The 24,060-nt window shown below is 37.4% G+C and overlaps 1 protein-coding gene across 3 annotated transcripts in view; it reads left to right on the top strand.

Moving 5' to 3' along the window:
- Window positions 1-24,060, top strand: part of DIAPH3 (diaphanous related formin 3) — a 199,533-nt gene that overhangs the window by 4,607 nt on the left and 170,866 nt on the right. For 2 of the 3 annotated variants that reach the window (XM_027650314.1, XM_027650298.1), the window contains exons 2-4: window positions 7,364-7,396; window positions 16,617-16,790; window positions 20,259-20,363. In XM_027650314.1, the coding sequence (XP_027506115.1) occupies window positions 7,364-7,396; window positions 16,617-16,790; window positions 20,259-20,363 (312 nt within the window). The remainder of the gene's footprint in view (window positions 1-7,363; window positions 7,397-16,616; window positions 16,791-20,258; window positions 20,364-24,060) is intronic. The other variant, XM_027650305.1, reaches the window with a different exon arrangement.

Raw genomic sequence — 24,060 nt, 5'->3', positions numbered from 1 at the left:
TATTTTTGTCACAGAATCACGGAATATTCTGAGTTGGAAGGGACCCACAAGAATCACTGAGTTCAGCTCTTAAGTGAATCACCCGTACAGGGAGTGAACCCACCACCTTGGTGTTATTAGCACCATGCTCTAACCAGCTGAGCTAATGTGTGTTAACTTGGTTGGATCTAACTCTTTCCATAATACTTCTTCAACGTAATTTTATTAGTTAAATTAGTTTTGCATCAGAATGCTTAAAGCCTACCTCTCACCCCTTAGGCTGTCTGTGATCTAGTCTTAGATTTGGGCTGTGGCCTTTTCTGTGTTTGGGATATTTACAGTGCCGTACCTCATGTTGCCTCAACTTTATTTCTGATCTGCTGTACATTTGTCCAAGTAAATTGGCTGTTAGATTTATTGACCTCAATTAATTCAGATTGTGCAAGTGTAATTTTCCTCAGTGCACAAGGCTTGAAAATAAGTTCCAAGTTGAACCCTTCCAGTCAATGCAAGATATTGATCTGTCATAGCAGATATGCTAACTTGAAAAATAATTTGATTCCCTGACAAACCTTGAGGTGAAATTGGATTGCTGGTTGACAAAGGTGACATCATTAACATGTATCTCCTTTTTTTTTTTTCCTTCTAAAGAAAATCCTGTTTAGCTGAGGAAAATACTGATTTTTAAAACTTACTGTGTTCAAAGAGTGGTGGGGCGAGAAAGGCTTTGTAATCAACCACTATAACTGTTTGATCTAATCAAATGAGGCATTGAAGGACTGCCTTTCTGAATAAACTAGCTTCTCAGAAGAAGTAAATGACTTTTAAACCTCAGTTTTCTCAGTTCTTTTGCAGAATCATTTTATTTTTTTTTTTTTTTTAAAGAATGATCCTTAATTTTTAAGCATGTATCAGCATGGGTTTGTTCAGCAGGTCCAAGGTTTAGAAGAGTGGGACTCTTAAAGGGGTAAAAGGTGTTCTAGATATTGTGGTACTTCAGCTTACTGGAAGCTCTTGCATTCACCCTTGTGGTTTAGGACCTTGTAAAAAGAGGAAATCTACCGAAGGATGTCAGATGTTCTCTATATGTACATTGACTGAGCAAGAAACTTTTCAAATCTGCTAGGGGAGGGTGGGTCAAAAAGCAGTTGCTTACCACTTCCTCTCCTTAATCTCCCTCCCCTTAGAAATGTTTGGAAATCATTACAGTGAGTGCTAGATTATGTGACTTCCAACTGGATTTTACTGAGATTACATCTCGTAGACACTAGTCATCAAAAGATTGATTTCTAACTCAAGTTGGAAGTGTTTCTATTAATCTCAGTATACCATTGACCTGTCTTCAGTGACTTTCAGGTTATGTTTTTGAGTTAGCTCTTTATGAAATTTATGAGTCAAGAAGGGTTTCTTGTTTACTCCAATCTGTTAAAAATAGACAAATTAACACTTGCATTTAACAGTCTGTAAATCAAAGAACGATGTAGTTAAGAGCAAAAGCACTTCCATTTCTCTGGCATAGAGTAGAAGGTAAGACCGATCTGTGTCAATATCTTTAATTACAAAGTGACTGAATTATTGCTGCAGTTATGCTGCAGTGTAAGACCTTGAATGTAAATTAGTCTTTTAAAGAAATGATTGCTGAACAGATGTTACCTGAAACACTTTATCGCAGCTTTGTAAAACTGTAAATTCCTCATGCTGTTATTTTTGTTGGCATGAATTAACGCTGTGGGTTATGATATTAAATTTTAGTGCTCTGTTCTAGCACTTTGTTATATGATCTTACCTGTTATACTGAGTTTAACTCATCAATGTCTAAAGAATATCACGGTGTAGAAACTGTCATGTTAAGATAGCTTTGCCCTGATTACTTTTCAGACTGCTTTCCAAGCAAGAGAGAGTGTGTGATAAAGCCATTTAACTAAATGCTGAAGTAGTGTATTGGATTGGAAATTAAAAGCAAGAAATGCTGTGCAGTTTGTAAGATGAGCTTACAGACTGAGGTAGCAAAATTACTAAGAGAATATTGTGACAAAGGAGATCCTAAAGTAATAGCATTCACTGTAGTCATCCAATTAACATTTCTCTAAGTCTACAGGTTTCCTTGCAATCCTTGCTTCAGTCTTCTACTTGTGTTTCTGCTGGAGAATATCCTTTAGGAAGACACAGCTAGTGTTGAATCTTTTTTGTTGATAAAATTAATGGCAATGGGTTCTTCCTTACTTTCTAATTTAAAAAGGTACACATGGGGTTGTGTGATTATATGTGCATTTCTAGTCTTAGTTTATCTTGTTTCAGTGTTCAGGCCCAAGTTGGGCAGTTCTTCTAAAACTCGTTGTATCTTGCTTAAGCCCTCCTTTTTTCCATCTTTTTCTTTTCTCAAAGCTACATGCAGGCTGTGAGCTCTGTGTAATATATCAAAGATCCTATACATGTGTGTGGTGGCTTTGAAGGGGTTATATGTGGGTTTGTTTCTTTGTTTTCATCTGCAAGGAAGGCAAACATGAAGATCTCAAAAGGATTTAGATACTGTTCTGTGGGATTTTTAATTTTTTTGTAAATTGAAGTACTTCAGAGTGGTAGAGGGACATGCTGAAATTGTTTAGCTGCCTGAGATCCTGTTACTTTGCATGCCTAAAACTCCTCTCATATTGGCAGGGGTGCATGGCAGTGTGCTTGTCTGTCTTCTAATTCCTTTTATGATCGACAAATCTCCTTCTGAACTGTCCTAATTAGCTCCTTCATCTCTTCATGCTTTTGTGTCAGACTAGAAACAGGATGTCAGCATTCTTAAAATACTGTTAATCTGTTTTTCAGTTTTGCGTATTTACTTTCTACATGATAGACTAGAGGAATACTTGTACATAACTCCTATGTTTTCAAAGCAATAATTTTATTATTCTGGAGTAGTTCATGGAAGACATAGAATAGCATATTAATATTTTCATCCACTGCAAGGCAGTAGCTGTAATCTTATTTTGTGTTTTTAGCAGTGACTGAATATTAGAGGAATATTACTTAAGCTAGATTTATTTACTTGCAGGCCTGTATTTAAGGCAACCTGATCACTTGAGCAGAATATGTCTCCTCTGAACTGACATATCCAGGTCTGAAAATAGACAAATGTTCCTGTGGTAGTAAGGCACTCCAGCTTCTACCTGGGCTTTACTGGACTACTGGGCTAGTTGTTTTTCCCCGTACTAGCAATGTGCTTGTTTTGTTTGGCCTAGCAAGAATAAAAATACACTCCTGTTCTTGAGTCACAACACCCCTCTAAATGTAACGCCATTAAAAAGACCCAGTGTGGCAAGTAGTTTTTTTGTGGTTTTTTTTGGTTAAGACTGCACGTAACGTTTCACATCGCTGTGTCCCCTGTATCCTTGAATGCTACGGAAGATGAGTGAAGTTGGCAACTGATTTTACTTTGTACAGCCTTGTTGGAAGAGAAGGACTTGGTAAGGGAGAGGGGAAGAAGATAACCTCAGTTCTTATGTTTTAACCAGCTCCTCTGACTGAGAAGTGTTGTAACATAAAATTCACCAAGTAAGTCTTTAGAGATGTCTTACGGCAAGTCATTCAGCCTTTTAATACTGGAGTGCTAAAAGATCTGAACATTAGGTTGTTTGCATGGAGTTTTTTCTCCTTTATAAAGAAGTCTCCAAATACAATGTCACCAGTGTTGATATTAATGAGACTTTTAACATATACTTTCGACTAGACTTCACAACATTGTCTGAAAGAAATGGTGGTATTTTTACACTCCTATACTGTAGGTATCCAGTAAGATGAAGACTTATGGAGGAGACTCATGTCTGTATATTGAGTTTGTTATACAATTATGGTGTCCTTAATTGGTTGTGTGGTGGTCTTTTTTCACTAATTAGTCAGATGACCTGGGTCAGTGAGGTGTTCTGATGTACAAAATAGGAAACTTTTCACCTTTACCAGAGTAAATTCCATTGCTGAATTTTACAACTTAAATGAAAAGTAAACACTAGCTTGAACTATCCGACTGACTGCTGCTTTTTTCTAAGAACAAAACCTGAATCCAAAATTGCCTGGTTACATGCATGTTGATGGTGTCTTCTACAGAGCAGTTGCAAAACATCCAAGTTCTTAAGTGGGAATGAACCTGATGTTGTTGCTTCCCCCATCTTTTTAGTGGAATATACATGAGTTGGTGTGGTGGTTTGAAAAAAAACCTTTCCCCAAGGGGTATTGTTTTTAATACTGGACCAATTGAAAGCTCATGCGCCCTTGCGGAAATTACATACTCACAAAAATGGAAGAGGTTAATTTTAATTGCATAGCTAGAAGGAGAAGCAGCCATGCTTTGAACGTGCCACGTGTGGCATGGAGCCGGGGGGCCGGGAGCAGCACAGCTACAGAGAGAAGCCCCCTGAAGTTAGAGACCAAGGGGGACCCCGGAAGATCGGGGAGACCTCTGGGTTTGAGCGGGCCAGGTGGACTAGCCATGACCCTTTGGAGAGGCGGCTGCAGCATACAATCATGTAAGTGCTGAGGGGAGTCTCCCCCCTGGGTTTGGAGGGGCCCGTGGGCCCCCACTGTCCTGACCCAGCCAAGACTGTGGGAGTTAAACGCCCCAGGAGTTTTCCAGCCGACCTCACCGCCTTTTCCCACTGTGGTGGGGAGGAGTGGTGAGAAGCTGGCTGGACCCTGCAGCAGCAGTGAATTGGACCAGTGAATCTGAGAACAGAGCAGAGGGAGAGAGTCAGCTGGACTCAGTTCTAGGGTCAGAACTTGAACTAAACTAAAAGCCTTAGAACTCCTTGACTCCAGGGAGGAGGGGTGGAAATCCCCGAAAATTCGTTCCCCAGGGTCCGGAATCTCCGCAAAGCAAGAGCAGGGGATAAAGACTTTAACCTCTTGCATTTCATGCTGCAGAAGAAAGAACTCTAGCTGCGACAAATCAAAACTGCTGCCTTAAAAATAAGAAACACTTACCAGTGCTGCAGAAAATTAATTTGGAAGAGCTGTGGCTTGAAAGTGAAAAGAAGACTTCTTCTTTCTTTCTGGACTCTTTTTTGAAGGAAAGGAGAGATGATCTTTGTATATATATTGTTTCACCATAGAAGAGATAGTTAAAACTGTTATGTATATATGTTAATAATAAATTGTAGTATATTTCCCTCCCCCATACTAAGTTGTGCGTGTCTGAAAACTTCTTCTCTCTCACATTAGAACAAATTGTAGCAAACCTTTTAAAATTAACTTTTTTTGAAATTCCTGTTTTTCAAACCACCACAGTTGGACATAAATCCTGAATTTCCACCTCAAAGCACAGAATGCAGGTGGTTTTCATTATAAGCAGATTACATAGTCTCCTACTTTGTTAGAGGAGCTTCACAATGGTATCTGTGCATTGCTTAAGGCTTAGTGATTTAAGTCATCTGTATGAAAAAGGAATAAATTTTTATGTTCTTCACTACCTAGTTGCAGTGAAAGACCATATGTTGGTGTTTTCTCTTGCAGCTTCACTCACTTAAGGACAGAGGTGTTATACCAAAACTTGCTAACTGCCAAGTCACAAGCTTTTGCAAGTACACAAATTAACACTCATACTGTCTTGGTAGCTATTTAGCAGAATGGGAAAAACAAGTATTAAAACCCAGCTCCATGGCAGTGTGTGGGGCAAAAGACTGATCTACCTCTGCAGCAGGAGAACACCAGTGGGAAGATTGAGATACAAATCTTAAGTCTCCTGACTGGATTGAAATATTTTCACTTTGTTGTTGTTTTCATTTATTAGAAATCCTCACCTATTAGAACATGGAATGGAATTGTCATAAAAGTTCAGTACTAACCTCGGTTCAATTTTTTTTTATTTTTATAGTAGAACTTAGTGTGTCAGTGAATCCTGTATTTCCTTACACCTCACTTGCTTTTTAAACTTCCTAACCATTCATCAGATACTTCTTCCTCAGTTTCTTGACAATATTCAGAGTATTCATTGTACAATAATATTCGACTTAACACAAATTGTTCTTCGGTTCTGAGGGATGAACCAGAGAAGATGTCAGAAGTAATAATTGTAGAGTCACAGAATTGTTAGAGGTTGGAAACGACCTTTAAGACCATTATCATTAACTTAGCACCACCATGTTCATCACCATGCCCAACTGCCACATCTCTGCATGCCTTTTGAATGCTTCCAGGGATGGTGATTCCACCAGTTCCCTGGGCAGCCTGTTCCAGTGCCTGACTACCTTTTTAGTGAACAAATTTTTTCTAATATCCAAGCGAAACCTCCCCTGGTGCAACTTGAGTCCATTTCCTCTTGTCCTATTGCATGTTACCTGGGAGAAGAGACTGACCTCCAGCTCGCTGTAAACTCCTTCCAGGAACTTGTAGAGAGTGATAGTCAAATATTGTTGACTTGGTGAAGACAAAACAAGAGTTTCCAAATATGATTAATTTGTATATAGCCGTTGACAGTTGCTGTAGTTGTTGGCAAGCTTTGCACACTAGGCAGTGAGGGGAGTCTAAGAAGGGGTAAGAGTCTGTCTGACCAAGTATGTGACTTCACATTCTTCAAATTTTCCTGCCAAGTCTGTTCTCAGACTCATCATAAAAACTATATACAGAATCCCTGCAACACTGACTCATCAATCACCAGTGTTCTGTGTTGCTCTTGGTTTTGTGCAAGAGCTGTACATTCTGGCACTTGCTGTGTTTGTAAATGTGCAGTGGAGAGCAATATTGGTTCAGGATCTGCTGTTTTGAGTGACCTATAGATTTTTTGGATATTACTATTATTAAATGCTTATGTTGGTTTCTGCTTGTAACTTCATGCTCTGTTTGCCACAGAGGTGTTGCTTGAGAGTATTCAACAGTATTGCAACTTGAGTGTTGCAACTTGACAGATGGTTTTCAATTTATGAGGAGCTCCATTTTCTTCTGTTGAGTTTAAAATCTCTGGACTGATTTGTTGTTGGTGTCCCACAGCCATCTCTAGAAGACACAAGTCTAGGAGCTGAATTATGTGCAGGTCATCTGTTCTAGTATATTTAGCTATAAAATATAATAAAACACAACTTGTTTCAACCTGTGCTTGGTTTATATTCTTCTGATATTATTCTGTCTGAGGATCAGATTGCAGATATTTTTGAATCCACACACTATTCTCTCTATGACTTGCTGTGCCCCGTACACCAACAAGGTGCAACTTGCTGGGAAAGTATTACTTTATTTCAAGTGTCAGGATGCAACACTGTTTAACTTGCATCTAATTTTTAATAAAAGTAACCGTAACTGAGTATAACTGAGATTTGGGGGTTTGTATTTTTGATTGTTTGGTTTTGTTTGTTTGTTTGTTTTTTAACTGCACAATTGTGATGTGACTGGTTTCCTGTTTGATTTACAGCACTTAAATATCAAGACACTGACAGATGATGTGGTAAGACAGCTTAAGTTTTGCTTTGGCTTTGCTAAGCAAATAACCTTACTGCTAATGCAATAGAAATAACCTTACTGATACAAGAAACTATCTTAATTTTGAAGTTAATTTAGTTAATTGGCAAAGTCTCACTAAACTAGTAATTACCTGTATCATAGTGCGAGTAGCACTATGTATGGATGGCTTTGAATGCTCTAATTGTGGCTAAATGAACTTGACTCAGGTAATTGTGCCAATTTACATGTGACAAAGTTAGGGTATCTTTGATTGCACATTTAATATTGAAGTTACTTAGGCTGCATGCTAGCTTAAAATGACGTGTTTAACAAAGTAACAGTTGCTTGTAAAACTCACTAATACTTGTTCAAACCATGATAGGTATGTTCAGTGCCATGCCAACACTGTTTCTTGAACGTGATCAGAGATGAGGTTCTGCAACTGATCACAAAGCAGATTTCTTTTCTCTTGCTCTTGAAGTTACCGATTTCATTGCCTCTACTATTCTTTTTTAGGTAATATTTTTTCTTAATATACATAATTTTACAATGTCTTTGCAATTGTCTAGGAAGTCATGTTCTGTCATCACCTAAAGCTCGGCTGTTATGACCGGTGCTATAAAACTTCTTCTGAAGTACTTCTGTGTGTAACTGAGAGCTTCAGTGCAAATTTGAGTGAGATTTGAGATACAGCAGTGAGATTTGTGCTGGACAGTGTGCCACACATGCTGAGAAACACGACTGTTTCCTAGCTTAGGAACCAGTCCCCAGGCTATTGTTGATTGGGTGCGCAAATTTAGTAGTGTTGAGTGTGTTGCCTCCACCTATAATTCTTATATTGACTTAAATCTCCTGTTTCTATTTCTTTAGCAGAGATTCATTGGGTGGAAATGATCATTAAAAATTTGAGCCTGACAGGTTGATAATACAATGTTGATTATATATATATATATATATATATATTTTCTATATATATTCTATCTATATGTGTTTATCTTGGAGAACTAAGGAAGTATTATCAGTCCTCTGAAAGCAAAAGTATTTTCTGGTAACTAAAACTTAGATTTTGGTAGTGTCATGTAAGGGTTATTAAGTCTGGATGCACAAGATTTTGCTGCTTATTTTTGTCAGGTGCTTATCCCCCCCGCCACCCATTAAAGAGGCTAGCTTACTGCATTATTGCACTTGTCCTTTATGTAGCTTATTGGACTTGTCCAACTTGTAATGGTAGCCCTAAAATGTCAGCAGGTTTACTGTGTTTTTTCAGGATAATGACAAAGAGCCTGATAGTTCTGTAGTAAACAGTCTTCTCCCCAACTCCTTAAATTTCTCAGAGCATACCAAAGGCCCATTCACAGGCCAAAGAAACATCGTCTGCAGAGTTGTACCAAATTGTTCATATGTATATTTATTTTTAAAAAGGGAAATGACAGCTATTTAGTAAAAGGCTAACAGTAAAAAAAATCTACAACACCACAAATATGAGATTTTTTTAAATACCTTCAAAGGTGGGTATTCTGTTTATTCGCAACATCATTTTGGAATGAAGATGTACTTTCCAATGGACACTTTTTCCCTCTATTTCAGTTTTCTGTTGCTTTAATCTTTCTGTGTCTAATTCTGGAAAACAGCAAATAATACTACGTATCTCTTTTGTGTGATTATTTTGTAGTCTTGGGCAACTTAAATGTGGCTTAGAGCAGGGGAGTTTTTATATTTCATAACAAGGATGAAATTTCTAGTAAGAGAAGATTAAGATATCTAAGGTTTAATATTACTTGATTTTGAAGCTTTCAACTAAATAATATATTTCCTTTCTTGTCATGGGCATTTATTTGCATATTAACTTGCTCTCCGCTGCATTATGCTTTATAAAATATTTATATTTTATTATTCTCAGCCTGTTTCTTACAAATACAGTGTTGTGTAATGGTGACCAGGAACGTTTGTTTTTGCTTTTAAATTCAGGTAAATTAGCAACATGTTGAGAATCTAAAACGCAGGCTACTTTTCAATGTTTGAATTGTATTGGATTATTTGTGAGATGCTGATGAATTGTCTGCTTTTAGTGGCAAATCCTCATTACGTTCAGAAACACCTTGCTTTTTACACAATTGACACGTGCTTCTTTTAGCTTGTTTATTTAGAAACTACAGAGACAGGAATCATATTCCTACTTCACTGAGGAGTGGCAAGTACCTGAAACATTATCTACCTTCAAGATCACTGCGGAAGCAAGCCTGTTTTCTATCTCAAGTGCCCCACATTCCAAGAATCACAGAATCATCAATGTTGGAAGAGACTTTCAAGATCATCTAGTCCATCTATCAACACAGCACCAGCATAACCACCCTTAAACCATATCCTCAAGTGCCACGTCCAAGTGCCTTTTGAACGCTTCCAGAGATGGTGACTCCACCACCTCCCTGGGCAACTTGTTCTAATGCCTGACTACTCTTTCATTATTTTTTTTTTCTAATACCTAGTCTGAACCTCCCCAGGCGCAACTTAAAGCCATTTCATGTCCTTTCACTTAGTCTTGCTGACCACATTATTTGTGATACAGTCCAGGATGTCATTGCCCTTCTTGCCCACCTGAACACACTGCTGGCTCATGTTCAACCAGCTGCTGACCAGCACCTACAGGTCCTTTTCTGCTGGGCAGCTTTCCTGCCACTCTGCCCCCAGCCTGCAGCACTGCATGGGGTTGTTGTAACCAAAGTGCAGGATGCACTTGACCTTCTTGAATGACATGCTGTTGTCCTCAGCCTATTGGTCCGGATTGTCAGGTTCCTTTGCAGAGGAAGTGGTTTGGTGAGCTCTTTTGTCAGATCCCTCATTATTCTCAGTTGCGTTCCATCCAGACCCATGGACTTGTGGGTGTCTAATCTGGATAGCAGATCATTAGCCATTTCCATCTTGGATTATGGGGGCTTCACTCGGCTCCTCATCACTAACTTCCAGCTCTGGAAGCTGGGTATCCTGAGCACAGCTGGTTTTGGTATTAAAGACTGAGGTAAAGAAGGCATTAAGTATCTCCTTTTTGTTATCCCGCTAAGGATGGAGGCTCTCTGGAGCCCTTCTTTTGCTGCCAATGTATTCAAAGAAACTTTTTTTCTTGTCTTTAACCACAGTTCCATTTTGGCTTTGACTCTTCGAATTTTCTCCTTACATAACATAACCTCCCAATATCCTTGTAGTCCCCCTGAATTACCTGCTCCTCCTTCCAGAAGTAAAACAGTCTTCCTCCCCCCTGAGTTCCAGCCTAAGTTCTCTGTTAAACCATGCTTGTCTTTTTATCTGCCAGCTTGTCTTACAGCACATGGGGACAGCCTGCTCCTGTATCTTTAAAATTTCCTTCTTAAAAGATGTCCAACCTTCCCGGACTCCTTTACCCTTTAGGATTGACTCCCAAGGGACTCTGTCAGTCCATATCCTAAACAGGCTAAAGTCTGCCTACCAGAAGTCCAAGATGGCATTTCTGCTGGCACCCTGCCTTAATTTCACCCAGAAGGGAGAACTTGTGGTCACGGTGCTCAGAATGGCCACCATGCACCATATCACCCACCAGTCCTTCTCAGTTAACAAACAACAGGTGTCTTGTCATAGGCCAGGAGGGGATTCACCCAGAGCAGGGACCTACCTCCATTCCCCTGATTTCTTATGTCCCATCCTGCCTGTTGGGGAGAGGGTAGGGGATCTTCTACTTCCTGAGGTGCAGTTGCCTGGTACATGTTCCTCAGGCTTGGCAGAGAGAGTAGCTCCAAATATTTTGTAAGGCTCATAAAGGTTAAGAAAACCTGCATATTAACAGAATTTTATTAAAAGTTATCTTATGTAGACAAAACTGAAAAGCATAATAAAATTCTTTATGGCATAAAATTATACTGATTTCAGAACAACTGCTTTAAAGATAAGAAAGGCTGTATAATTTTCAGTATACAGTAAAAGAAAATTCAGAGTGAAATATTGTGTGCTTATTTCAGCTGTGACTGTGCACAGGCCTAAATTCTGTAAATTTTAGAATAGTAAAATCATCTCTGTGAGATTGAGCATGTTAGGAATAAGAAGTTATTTAATCAAAGGGATTCTTCTGTGAACCTTGGTTTATGCAAGTTTTGCTCTTCCTTGCTCTACTGCTACCAGTGGTATTTCTCACATAGTAGGAAGTGAATCTTGTAGAGCAATTTGAGTGTCAAAGGAAGGCTGTACTTTTTTAATCTTCTGGAGCTTTAAGTAGGAAAAAAATTTTAAGAGGTCTTTGACTCAGTCATTGGAAGTAACTTTGATCTTCTGTGAAGTATTTCTGCTAGTCAGGGAAAAGAGCAGGTTGCTTTACATTCCAAAGATACTGAAATAAATTGTTGCAACCCAATTTCTCCTGTCTGTTCCCCATCTGCTGAGAATTATAATAACTTTGAATGAAGACACAGGATTTGTTCCACTTTGTATTCTCCTGTCTTCCTTCCTATGTCGTCAATGTTCTGCTAAGTCTTTATCATTTGTCAGCATCAAGGTGTTAGAGCAGACTTTCATGACTGAGCTGTTGGCTTCTGTAATTAAAATGACTGGCGAAATGTGTGGGAGATTGAGCTATGCTGTAGTACTTGAGCAGATTTTGCAATGTGAAATTGTGTTTACTGAGTATATAAATAGCAGGCAGGCAAAAATGTGAACTTGAAAATTGAGGGTGGCAAGTACTTTTTGTCCTTTGTGTCTATAAGGCAGAGTGACAAGGATGCCCGGAGAAAGAGCAGAAGCTATTAGCAATACTCTTGGCTTTATGCCTTCAGTCAGGAAATAAATATTTTGTACCTGTATATTTTGTATCAAAACTCTGCTGATAGATTGTGCTTAGTGATCATCATCAGTGTGTTGATGGTCCATATATATATGTGAATGTGTTTCTTCATGAGAATGAGAGTGGGGAAGAAAGAACACTGTTCTGTACTTCTAGTAACAGTTTAGATTAAACCATAACAATTCTGGAATCCTGTCTCTTCATAATGAAGTATCAGAAGTTTTGTCCTGAGAAAGACAACCTGGGGGAGAGATACCTTCCTACATCTTCATCTTCCTTACTCCTCCAGGCTGATTACAGTAGCATTTGAGAATTTTAAAGATTTTGAATATCTTTTGAATACCCTTGAAACTAACCTGGTCCTTTTGCTAGGAGCCAGCATGTTGCTGCCTATAGTGCAGGTCTTGTTTAAGGTCAGACTATTAATTAACAGCATCACCCAGAGATCTACCCAAAAGCTGTATAGTTTGGAGTGGCTGGGTCTATGGGACAGTATAGGGCAGTGGACACCTCCAATGTGTGTGCACCTTGCCTCTGAACAAGTGCATAATCCAGAAAAACTAGTAAAACATTTGAAAAAAGTGTGCTGTCACCCTGACACTCCAGAGAGGACCCAAATCACTGCAACCTGTCGAAGTGTGGCCCAGGCCTATTGAGCTATGTTCAACATTCTTAGTACCCTCAGGGGGAAACGAATGTCTCTGGATCTGACAATATAACAGCAACAGGCCCTGCAGCTACTCCAACCACTGTGGCAGACGTGGCTACTTCAACCCTGGCAACAAACATTGCCACTGAAGCAGAGCAACATCATGTGCCGGTGTCAGTTCTATACACAAGCAGAAAAAATGTACACAAAAGTCACCCTGTAAAAAAGCCTTAGCAAAGATGATCGAGGGGGACAAGGAGGTAGGAGAGGGCAGAGAGGATGAAGAAGAAGGGCCATCACATGCCAAGGCCATCACTTTCAGTGATAATGAATGTGTTTTTATTCAGGCACATGCTGGATTTTATTTTTGAGGAATTTCCTAATATAGCAATAGGTGATTTTATGTGGTAATTAAGGGAGAGATAAGGGAGGCAGGGTGGCATTCCTGCATGCATAGCAGCTCTGTTATGAGGTGATGTCTTGATAAGCTGTAGAGCCAACAAATAGTCTAACAGTAACTAATCCATTAATTCCTGCATTATCTAGTAAATTCAATAGATGCTATTGTCTTACAGAAAATCATATAAGTCTTCACTAAGATCAAAATGAGAACCCAAATAGATGTACTCTCTAGGGACCTGATCAGAAAGTGTGATGAGCCAGAAAGTTTGTATTGTGGATTGCTTTGTTTTTTCAGAGCCGTGGTGTGTGAATAAAATCACTTTCTTATTTCATAGGCTCTCAGTGGAATAATAGTGAGCACATGAAATAAGAAGGAAATAAAACTTTACCATTCATCCTGTGATGGTTACTTCATTTTGACTCATACGGCTATTGTTCTTATTGTCCTAAAGCACTGTTTCTGGATGGGTCTATATATATTTATTGGTAAAATAAATACGAAAAAAGACATTTCTAGAGAAGATACAAGGTCAAACTGGCTTTAAACTGTAGTGAAACTTTGTATCAGAGCTAAGCTTAGCTATTGCCCGTTGGTTAGCCTGATTTAAAATGTTTTGTTGTAACATGGAAGATTATTGAACTTTTTTTCACCATTTCATCTTCTGTGCACTTGGATCCCCAGCAGCATCAGTGGTAGATTTCATTACACCCAAGCAATGAAATTTCTATTCTTTCTGTATAGTCCTTTCTGTGGACCATGAAATTATTTGCCTGTATGGAATATTGAGAGGTATAAACTTTTTTGAAGCACTGTCAATGTATAATTCAAGAGGGAAATGTGTGTAGAATATCCTCGCTGTACTGCTGTGCAAGTCTTGTTGTGAATTTCCTTTTATTAATGTTTGGGAATCTTCTTTTAAGACTGCATTGTTTTACATTATTCAAAGTAATTAGTTTGACACATGTTTAAATGTGCTTATAATCCTATTATCTCAATTTGTCTTACATGGTCTGCCTGATTAAATATATTCCAAGAGTGTGCTTCCCTCCTCTAGGACAAGAGGTATAAGATTTGTTGAATAGAGGGAATGTGAACATTATGGCCTGATGCGTAATGATGCAAAACATCTACTATACAATCTGATATTCAAGAGAAGCCTAAAACCAAAACATAACCTAAAAATGGGAACAACTGAAATATTCCTTTCCAAGGAGGAATGGGCTCTCATCCCTGAATTAGTGCTGTCTGTTTATAGTGGAACTCTGGTACTGCATGAGCTATTACATGGCAGGGATGAGGGTGGTTCTGCCTGGCCAGAACTGCTATTGTTGCTGCTGTGTGGAGCAGGAGAAGGAAGAGGAGACACTTGGGGAACACAGACTATGAAGAAGGGACTGAGATTTTTTTCAGGCGAGATTGAAAAAGCAGTGTGGGGTACAGCTCTGTAAAACTTAATTTTTTCTCTGTTGACTGATTCAGGGGCTGAAATCTGTTATTTCAGCCCAAGTGTCTTCCCTTTACATTTGCTTCAAATCTGTGTATGAACCATCTTCAAATATAATGGTTTGTTTCTTAGGTTATCTACTTTATAATGGACATGTGGGGCTGAGAAGCTACTGGCAAACTCATTCTTTAGAGGTGGCAGGCTACCTTTCATCAGTGCTCTGTGAAAACCATTGCTTTAGAAGGAAAATCTCGTATAGTATGATTTTTGTACCATTCCAGTCTAATCATTTCAGTTTGCATTTCTGGCTTCATCCCCCTGTGCTTACTGTAGACTTCTGATTTTAAAGGCAGAAAGGGAAATTGCTTTCTAGTCAAGATGTAAGGTGTTTTTTTCCACTCATGACTCTATATTTCACTTCCACTGATGTTACTCTCCCTTTTGCTTTTGTTGCATTCTCTTTCTTCCTGGGTCTTGCCAATGTAATTATTCCTGTAGAGTGTGCTTTCCTCATTGCCAGCCGGTTTGATGGGACACTGAAGGGCCTCATCATCCATGCTGAGCTCTTTTATGTTTATGCTATATTAATTTTCTACTTTTGCATGTTCTACAACCATCTGTATGTAAGTGGCTTACAATCTATTTCTATGTTCCAAAAACTGTTCCTTTTCAATTTTGAACAGGAAAAATTAAAGTCTTTTTGTTTTCTTCTATACCTCTCTTCTTGGATGACTGATAGTCAATTCTTGCTCTGGCTAGAGTGTAACACTTGTACTCAATTTTTGCTACTAAGTTTATTTGCTCTCTCTGATCTTAATTCCACAGATGCTATAATAATTTGACTTACCGTTTAGTTTGGTAACCTTGATGTACTCATTAAGTGATAACTCAAGATACTTATCTTAAAGATATATTGAAACCTCAATATTTTTGCATAGCATTTCAAGATATGTCTATTGATATGGTTGAAATCTTGTTCAAAATCTCTTATGCATCAAATGTTACTGTAACTTCTGTGTTGACAAATGTTATACTGGTGTTCACATCTGTTCAAAAGGCTGCTACAAAGATGATTAAGATTTAGCGCATCTCATTACATATGTCAGCTGCTTTTGCATTGTTGATCCTTGTGTGTACATTAAAACACACAAGCTCTAGAACTGAATATGTGTGAAGCTTCACTTAGCAAGTCTTTATGGAAAAGTTGATAAATATCTAACCAGTTAAAAGCCCCACAACCAAACTTTTCGAAGGAGTTTTTTTTTGTCCCTTGAAAGAGTAACACCAGAGCAATTGACTTGGGCTGTTGATTAGTCATAAGGATTATTCATGAAATCATAAGTGTACCCTACTTAGCATTAATAAAGGAGTTTTTATGCTTCTCCTAAATGAATTTCTAAATAATTGGAACAAAGAAAGGCACTAAGTTTTGTATAACATGATGGAAATGAAACATAAATAGAACAGTGTCTTAGTTATGCTAACTTGTCTTTTAATAACAAGTAGTTTTTTTGCATATCTATGTACTCTGTTGGCATGTCAGGAGTACAGCTGTTTCAGAGTGACAAAAACAACTTCTAAACTATGTTTTTGGGAAATAAGCCTGCTTTCTTACATTCTCCATGTAATGGTTGGAAAGAATTCTTCATAAATTGGTTTTGTATATATCTGTTCCTCCAAACTTTCTGTAAAATTGTTGTGTTCTGCACAATTTCTCTATAACGTAATGGGATTCTGGCTGTTAACTCAAGTGCTAAGGCCACTGACTGTTATATGTATCTTTAGGAAAACCCTCAAAAATAACAGTTAAATAACAGGCAAGCTACCACAGAAGAATAAGGGTGTTTAGCTTCCAAGAACATGTATGTTAGTTAGGGTTATATAAAATGAAGCAATACGTGATATGTTATACCTTTTATGTTTTCAGTTGGATAGATTTGCCAGTATAAGAATTCCAAAAAGTAAAAAAGAAAGACCTCCTCTACCGCATATGAAGCAGTCACATTCTACAGATTGGTCATCCACATCTATGGATCCAGAGGATTTTACTCCAAAACCACTGTCAGAAAGAGAAATCATAGCACTGTTTGAAAAAATGATGGTAAGAGTCTTACACTCATTTCTTTTACTTAAAGAATTACAATGTGGCTAATTGATAGGCAGAGCCCTCTTTTGTGCAGGTGTTCTAATCTTTACATGAATTATTAATATTGTTGGTGTTGTGAGTTGTAATTATGTGATTAGAGTGTTTCTCAGGGAATAAATTATTGGAATTATTTCTACAAACTTTTGCTCCAGGTTTATTTAAAATGGAAATTAAAGGTTTCTAATTATTGGAAGTGAGATTATGTAACACATTTTGAGGAGGACCAAGAAATGGGGAATGCTGCTTCCTTTTAAGATGACCTGAAACTTTTACAAAGGGATTTTATACCTCTAAATGTCACAGCAGGATTTTGGTTTGAATTTATATTCCATGTCACTCTTGCACAAAATAAAGACTTAAGGTTCTTGCCTCCAAAGCAACATTTATCTGGAAATGCAGTCTCAAATTTGCTTCTTTCCTTAGCTGTCATTGTTACTGTGCTACAAAAGAGCAGTCACAAAGGTCATGTGGCATTGGTACCACCTCAGTAGGTTGAATTTTTTTTATCATGATGGTGACATTTTGAGCAATTGAAAACTAAACATGAAATGGCCATGTGAAAAGAGTGACTGCAATCTGAAGAGCACAAGAGAATGTTAACAAGGAGAGTAATACCTAGATTATTATTTCTTTCTCTGTCTCACAGCAAGTAACAAGTAATTTTCAAGAAACACAAAGGGACTACCAGAGGCAGGGATGTGGAGGAAATGAAATGTACTATGAGAGAAGTACCTGTGTGGAATTTGTAATTCCTAGTACTCAGTAATGGCAGCTTAGTTTTATGATGCTTTTGTAGAACTCTGGAGAACTTTAAGTGGGAGATAGCATTCAGGATTTACATGGTTAAACTGGTGAAGAAGAGGAGTAATTAACTGTGTTAGCAACTTTTGTATTGGTACTCGTTTTCACATGGTCTGTTTTTATTGGTATACCTTGATGTCTTGCTTCTCTTAGAAATTTCATAGTGAATCATTGTTATTCAAAAGTTAGGAAATGGGACAGTTTTTTAATAAAACTTGAAGGTGTGCCTCCCTCCCTACACTCCCCTGTGTATAGGTTGTATTTCTCTGCCATTCCACAGAAATTCTGATGCAGGATAGTCTGTGATGTTAATACTATGCCATAAAAAATAGAAACTTTCAATAAATCCTCAGAAACCTACTATTGTGTGTCTAGGTAAATAGAAATGCTTGTATCTATGGATCCTGAAGTAATTAATTCCAATTTTAAAACTACTTCACAAAAAATATGTTAAAGTAATGATGACATCTGGAAAATCTGAATGCTTTCCTAGTTTCATTGAATAACATAGTATTTAAACTGTATTTGATAAGCTACTTTATCAGTGTTATTTTATCTATAGCATGTACTACAGAAAGGATTTTTCAGATTATCCACATTTGAATGGACTGGAATTAAAGCTAGTTTAGTCACAGTAGATTACATAGCTAATTATATATTGTACCCTCTAGTTTGCTGTTCTGATCAAAGTAAGTGATTTGGGGAGGGTGCGTTGGTGAATGTTGTATGCAGACTTTTAGAGCTAATTTTGCACAAAATAAAAATAGTTAATGTAGTAGTATTGAAGGGAGAAGTTTTTAAATTCTGAGGGTTTACTGAACATGTTATTTTACACTTTGGGTTTTTCTGGATGCATACTTCCTTGTCCCAATATTCTATGCAGTGGCATCCTGTGTGGGTTTGATAGTAAAAATTATGAAAGAGCTCATAAAACCAGACAGTTAAAGCTAATAATTAACGTCATTGAGTGCTATTAGGAAAATATCCATGTGAAATGATGCATTCTTATTTTCCAAGAGGAAAATTCACCTATAGAGTATATTTTAATTATTTAAGAAATACAAGGATGGAGTTGAAGTATTTTATAAACTCAGCCGCAACTGACTTGCCACTTGCATCGCTGAATGCTTCTAATCAGTATAAATCAATTTTTTTAATGATGTTTCATTTGTTAAAAACAAGAACAAGGAAATGACTTTTGACTGCACACACAGAACATTTCCTATAAATTACCTTGCTGTTATATCTAGGATTGTGGAATACAGTTTGTAGTGATAGGTTTGTTAGCTCTTGGTGTTTTTTGTTATTAGAAGTTAGATATTTTTATTTAAGTTCAGCAGTTACTTTTCGGAGCACCTAAAAGAGCAAGTCTGAAAGAAACTGCTTGAAACAGAAGAATGAACTTTGCAACTCCTATAGGATAATGTGAAAAGCTTTTCTGTTAGTTCAAGTTAAATTCACCAAAATTAACTCTATTCAAACTGAAACCAGAACAGTGGTCAAGCATTTTCTGCAATGACTTCTCACAGGTTGGATTTATACAAAACTAAATGTTTCAAGGAACTGTGCTTGATTCTATTCTACTTGACATGAAAACTATTGAAAGACAAGGAAACTTATGTTTCAGTGTAGTATAAATTTGAAGGCTTGTCTATGGTGTTTGATTTCTGACTAGGTGAAATAACTTTGATATCAAGATGGTTACCCACTGATTTTGTAGCATTGCTCCTGCCAAAGCTGGTAGGGATTCACCTCATGAGTCTCAGCTGAAAATAACTGCAGTAATTCTTGCTAAGCTTGGGTAATGCACATACTATGTGCTTGTATATGTGTGTGCCAAAATTGTTAATTGTTCCTTAAAACTATTTTTAATTTTTTCACCTCCACAATGATAGGAAATACCATTTGTCATTGATGTGCAACTGATTGCAATGATCAGCATATTTCTAGACTGGAACAGTAGAAGTCCCTGTGTCAGAAATGACAGTGAATAGCTACTGTGTGGCTTTGAGTATAGAACCTCTGCTCTTTTTGACTTCTGGATTTTTGTTGGAGTGAATGAATTGTGATGAGTTTTGATAACAGTTGAAGGTGTTGATTTAATGATCAAATCTTTAAGAATTTGGGCCTTACATATTGCAAAGATGAATATTATTTTGTGAACTACTCTCAGTGCAAACCAGATTCTGCTGTCCAGGATTAAGTATTTGGGAACTGAGGAAGTGAATTATGGAACAAATTAAAATTGACATTAAAAATACCTAAGATACTAGTTTGAGGACACTTATAAATGTTTTGGGAAGTGTTAATAATGCTTTTCTGTAGTTTACTACTTTGTCTGAATCTGTAGGTCATTTCTAAGAAGAGAGTGTGCTAATAATGATTGTGATGCACTTGTTAATCCCAGCATAGCTGACTGGATTTTTTCAGTCTGAGTTGAGGTTACAAGGGAAGATGGATAAAGATATTTATGGTTTTGATTAACAATTTATGAAAGGTTGTTTGTATAACAGCTTTCAGTTGCCTAAGTTCGTATTTTTATGTCTTTATTTTATTTATATGAGTCTCTCATATTTAAATCACTCTGTTGCTGTATGGCATTTTTTTCCTCTCCCATTCCAGGAAGATATGAATTTAAATGAAGACAAGAAGATGCCATTGAGAGAAAAGGATTTTAATACCAAAAAAGAAATGGTGATGCAGTATATTAGCACTGCTTCAAAGTCTGTAAGTAAATGTCTCTGAAGTATACCAAAATGACTTAATGATTACCTTATTTCTTATTGGAGAGAAAAAGTGATGCATGCATGTTATATTCTTTTGACCAGCTTCTGTTTCTTATAATACACTTTAAAAATGTCTATATCGATCTCATTATTTTACAAGGTATGATGGCAGATAGTCACTTGTATTTGAAGTGTGCCTTCTGTACACAAAACAGCATTTCTTTTTGGTAAAGAGGCGGCTATTAGTGGAGATAGAAAGATTCTGCAGAAAACTTCTTACAAATATTTGGTGTGAACCTTTTTTCTAGCATTGTTTAAATTTCTTAATTAATTTAATTCCTGAACTGATGAGCCTTTTTCATAAATGACTTCAATACAGAATTCATATTGTGATGTTATGTAATAGCTGATAATGAAAATGTGCACAAAGCCACTTAGTGCCCATTTTTACTTATAGGGATAATTGCTAGTTGTTTTAAAGCAGTACAAGGAGTTGTATGTAAGGGCCAGTTTAAGGATTCAGTTGGCATGAGAAGAGCTGTTTAGTTTTTGCAGTGTGGGGACTGACTCCAGTGCTAAATGCTGCAGTGCTAATACTTTTCTCAGATCTTTTGATTGTTTTAGAATTCATACATTTGAGTCTTTGACTCTCACTGCTGCATGTGACCAGAGATATCAGTAAAAATGGCCTGTATGTAATTATAACTACATACGAAGAAAAGCAAACATTAAATATAGTAATTTAAATGAAATATTTATCTTATTGTCTGCATTAAATGATGTACTTTATTAGTGTGATACTCTAGCACTTTTAGGAAGGTAGGTACGCCTAGAACAGGACTGAATTGCCTGGAGATTGTTTTACCTAGGATGAGTTCTTCAAAGCTACTAGTCCTTCTATAGCATAACAGGTCCTTAATACCAGAAGATTAGGTCTAGGTTGGTTGTTTTTTTATTTTTTAGAGATATTTTATCTCTAAAAATCAGGGAACTTCAGGCTAGTAAATCTCACAACATTCTGTCTACCCAAAACAGCATGTCTGGGTTTATATATCATGGACACCTCTAACCTCTGCATGTATTCTAAGACCTCAGTTGTTTGATCTTAAAAGTAGTGTGACATGACTGGCTATGCAGAGTTGCTGTATCCACATCTGCTGCTGGAATCTTAGCATTCTGATGTTGGTGATGTTAAGGCTCTCTTTCTCAAGAGAAAGGTTTTCGTGTTTTTGCTTTCTGGCACTTAATACATGGAAAGAACTGAAACCTGTATAACAGGTTTCATTGATCTTTCTTTCTGAGTGCCATTTGCAATAAATAATTTTTCTTTTGTCTTTGGATGTCATCACACTTGTGTTTTGGCAATGGAGGTTCTTACACTATGCCCCAAACAGCATAGTATAGTGTGTATATATATATTCATATATATATATAGTATACCATATATATAGTATGGCATGGTACAAGGTACTCTGTTGAAGAGGATAGGTCTGTTTCCTCCCCCAGGGTAGTGATTTGTTCCAGCACCCTGTTGTCTTGCATGTTTTCCTGAAGCTCTCAACAGCATTTTTTTCCTTTCTGTTCCCATCCTCTGCTGCTAGCCCACGTATTCCCCTTTCTGCTGTGGGGGATGACTAAAGACCAATCCATACAGGGAAACTTGTCTTTCCTGAACTCTGTTTCTGTGGTTGTGTCCTTACTGGAAGTTACGTTCACCTGTTGTATAACTGTGAGAAACTGTTTTTGTGAGGCACAGATTCAGCTGTTTGATACAGTAGAGCTGCAGATCATTTCAGTTTACTGCTGGAACTCCTGTGATGGGAAATTCCTTCCCTCACACTTGAAAACTTTGTTCCTGGCATGGGCTTTCATGTCTCAAGTTCATTGGATTGTCTGAGTGCCTTCTTAGTCTAGAGAGAATAGTGCACTGCACACCCAGAGTATTTGGCTAACTTCTGGTTTACCTTGACTTCATGAAAGAGTGTCATGCTTTTTCAGAACAGGTGACAGTACCATATAGCTCCTGTTACATACAACTAACCCCATCCCACTCTCTAGGAGTGATACTGCAGTAACTTCTTTTGATAGTTCATAATTCTCAAACTTGAAGGAGATGGATACTAAGCTATACTGTGTTGGGACAAATATCCTCATTTATAACTGTTATGCAGAGTACTGAGCAGGTTTCATTTAAAGCAGTTATCATTTTAAAAACTATATGAATGAAGAACAGAACTGTACCTCTAATGAATCACTGAAAATGAAATAGCCTCTGGTGATCAAATTGGACTCTACTGTAATCAAAGCTTCACCACTGACCTCAGTATTAGGATTTCTGTTTCTTAGAAATGCACAAATCCTTTCCAATATTCATAAAACACACCTCTTTCCACAGTAATACTTGCATAAAGGAAAAATTTTGAAAAGAAAATTCCATTTTATGGAGTTAATACTCAAGTGGAAATAAAACAGCATTGCTATCGTGTTACGCTACCATAAGGCTTGCTATTTTTTATGTTCAAAACACACACAAACTAGGTTTTAAAGTGAGTTTTCTTCTCAATATTTTGTTTTTGTTGTTCACATTACTCCTTGTAATGTTTTGACTAGATTAAGTAATGCTGACTTCATGCTGCATCTACTCACAAACCAGTTGTTCTTCAGTTGAGCAATTAGATTTCTAGAGGCACTGATGCCTCAAGATGTTTCCTGTTTCTCAGTTAGCTTGAGCATTTTGAACTTAAGCAGCGTTTCCCATACTGAAATATAGCTAATATAATCAGTTTCACAATTGGTACCAAATGCAGCTCTCATTTAAGCACTGGCAGATGTATCATATTCTTATTATGTTGCAGAACTTATGTGGCATAACTATGAGTAAGTGATACTTGGCACTGTGGGTATGTTGTACAGACATTCACAGTTTATTGCATAGGATAGTGCTCAGGTGGGGAACTGAGTCTGAGACAGGCTGACTGGTTACTGTATGGATGTTGATGTGAGTCTCCATTGCTTGTGACACTGTCTTCAGATGGGTCACATGAGGCTCGCTGAAATGTCATTCTAGTGGATTCTTATAGTCCAGCTGGGCTCTTGTCCCATGTGACCTTCCCACTGTACACATTACTATTGATTACATTAAATTCTTTCAAAAATATTTCTAGCCATCTTAACTGTATGTCCTGTCTATATGACTGTCATATATGACTGTGCATCAAAACAAAAGCAATTTTACAGCAGGAACTGCTGGGAGAAGTCACTGGAAATGACAGATTCTGCACCCTGGATATTAATCCATATGCTTAGGCATACAAGTAGTGCTTGTTAAGAAGTCTATGCACAGCAGGAGCTGCCAGCAGAATTTCTGTGACTTCTTGAAATTTCCAGCTGGAGAGCTTTTGCAACATTTAGTTAAATACTTTGTCATGAAGGATGCTAGGAGTTTGTGTGGTCATTTTGTCTCTAGTTAATTTGCTATCTCATCTATGCAGAGATGAACTGGGAAGATCCATGAAAGAAAACTGAAAACACTGAGTTTCTTTTTGTTTGTGGAAGCATTTATTGTTATGGATTTTTTTTATTTCCTCTGAGTTTCCTAGATTTCTCCTCCAGACTCTCTCCTCAACCTTCATCTCTTCCTGGACATCTCATCTGTATTTTTGTGGAACATAGTTATTGGAAGTGGCTCTCATATTTAA

This window comes from Corapipo altera, unplaced genomic scaffold (genome assembly GCF_003945725.1).
Source record: "Corapipo altera isolate COAL_440 unplaced genomic scaffold, ASM394572v1 0, whole genome shotgun sequence".
In the NCBI taxonomy this organism is placed as follows: Eukaryota; Metazoa; Chordata; class Aves; order Passeriformes; family Pipridae; genus Corapipo; species Corapipo altera.
The sequence above is the reverse complement of the archived record's forward strand: the minus strand, read 5'-3'. Positions and strand labels throughout refer to the sequence as shown.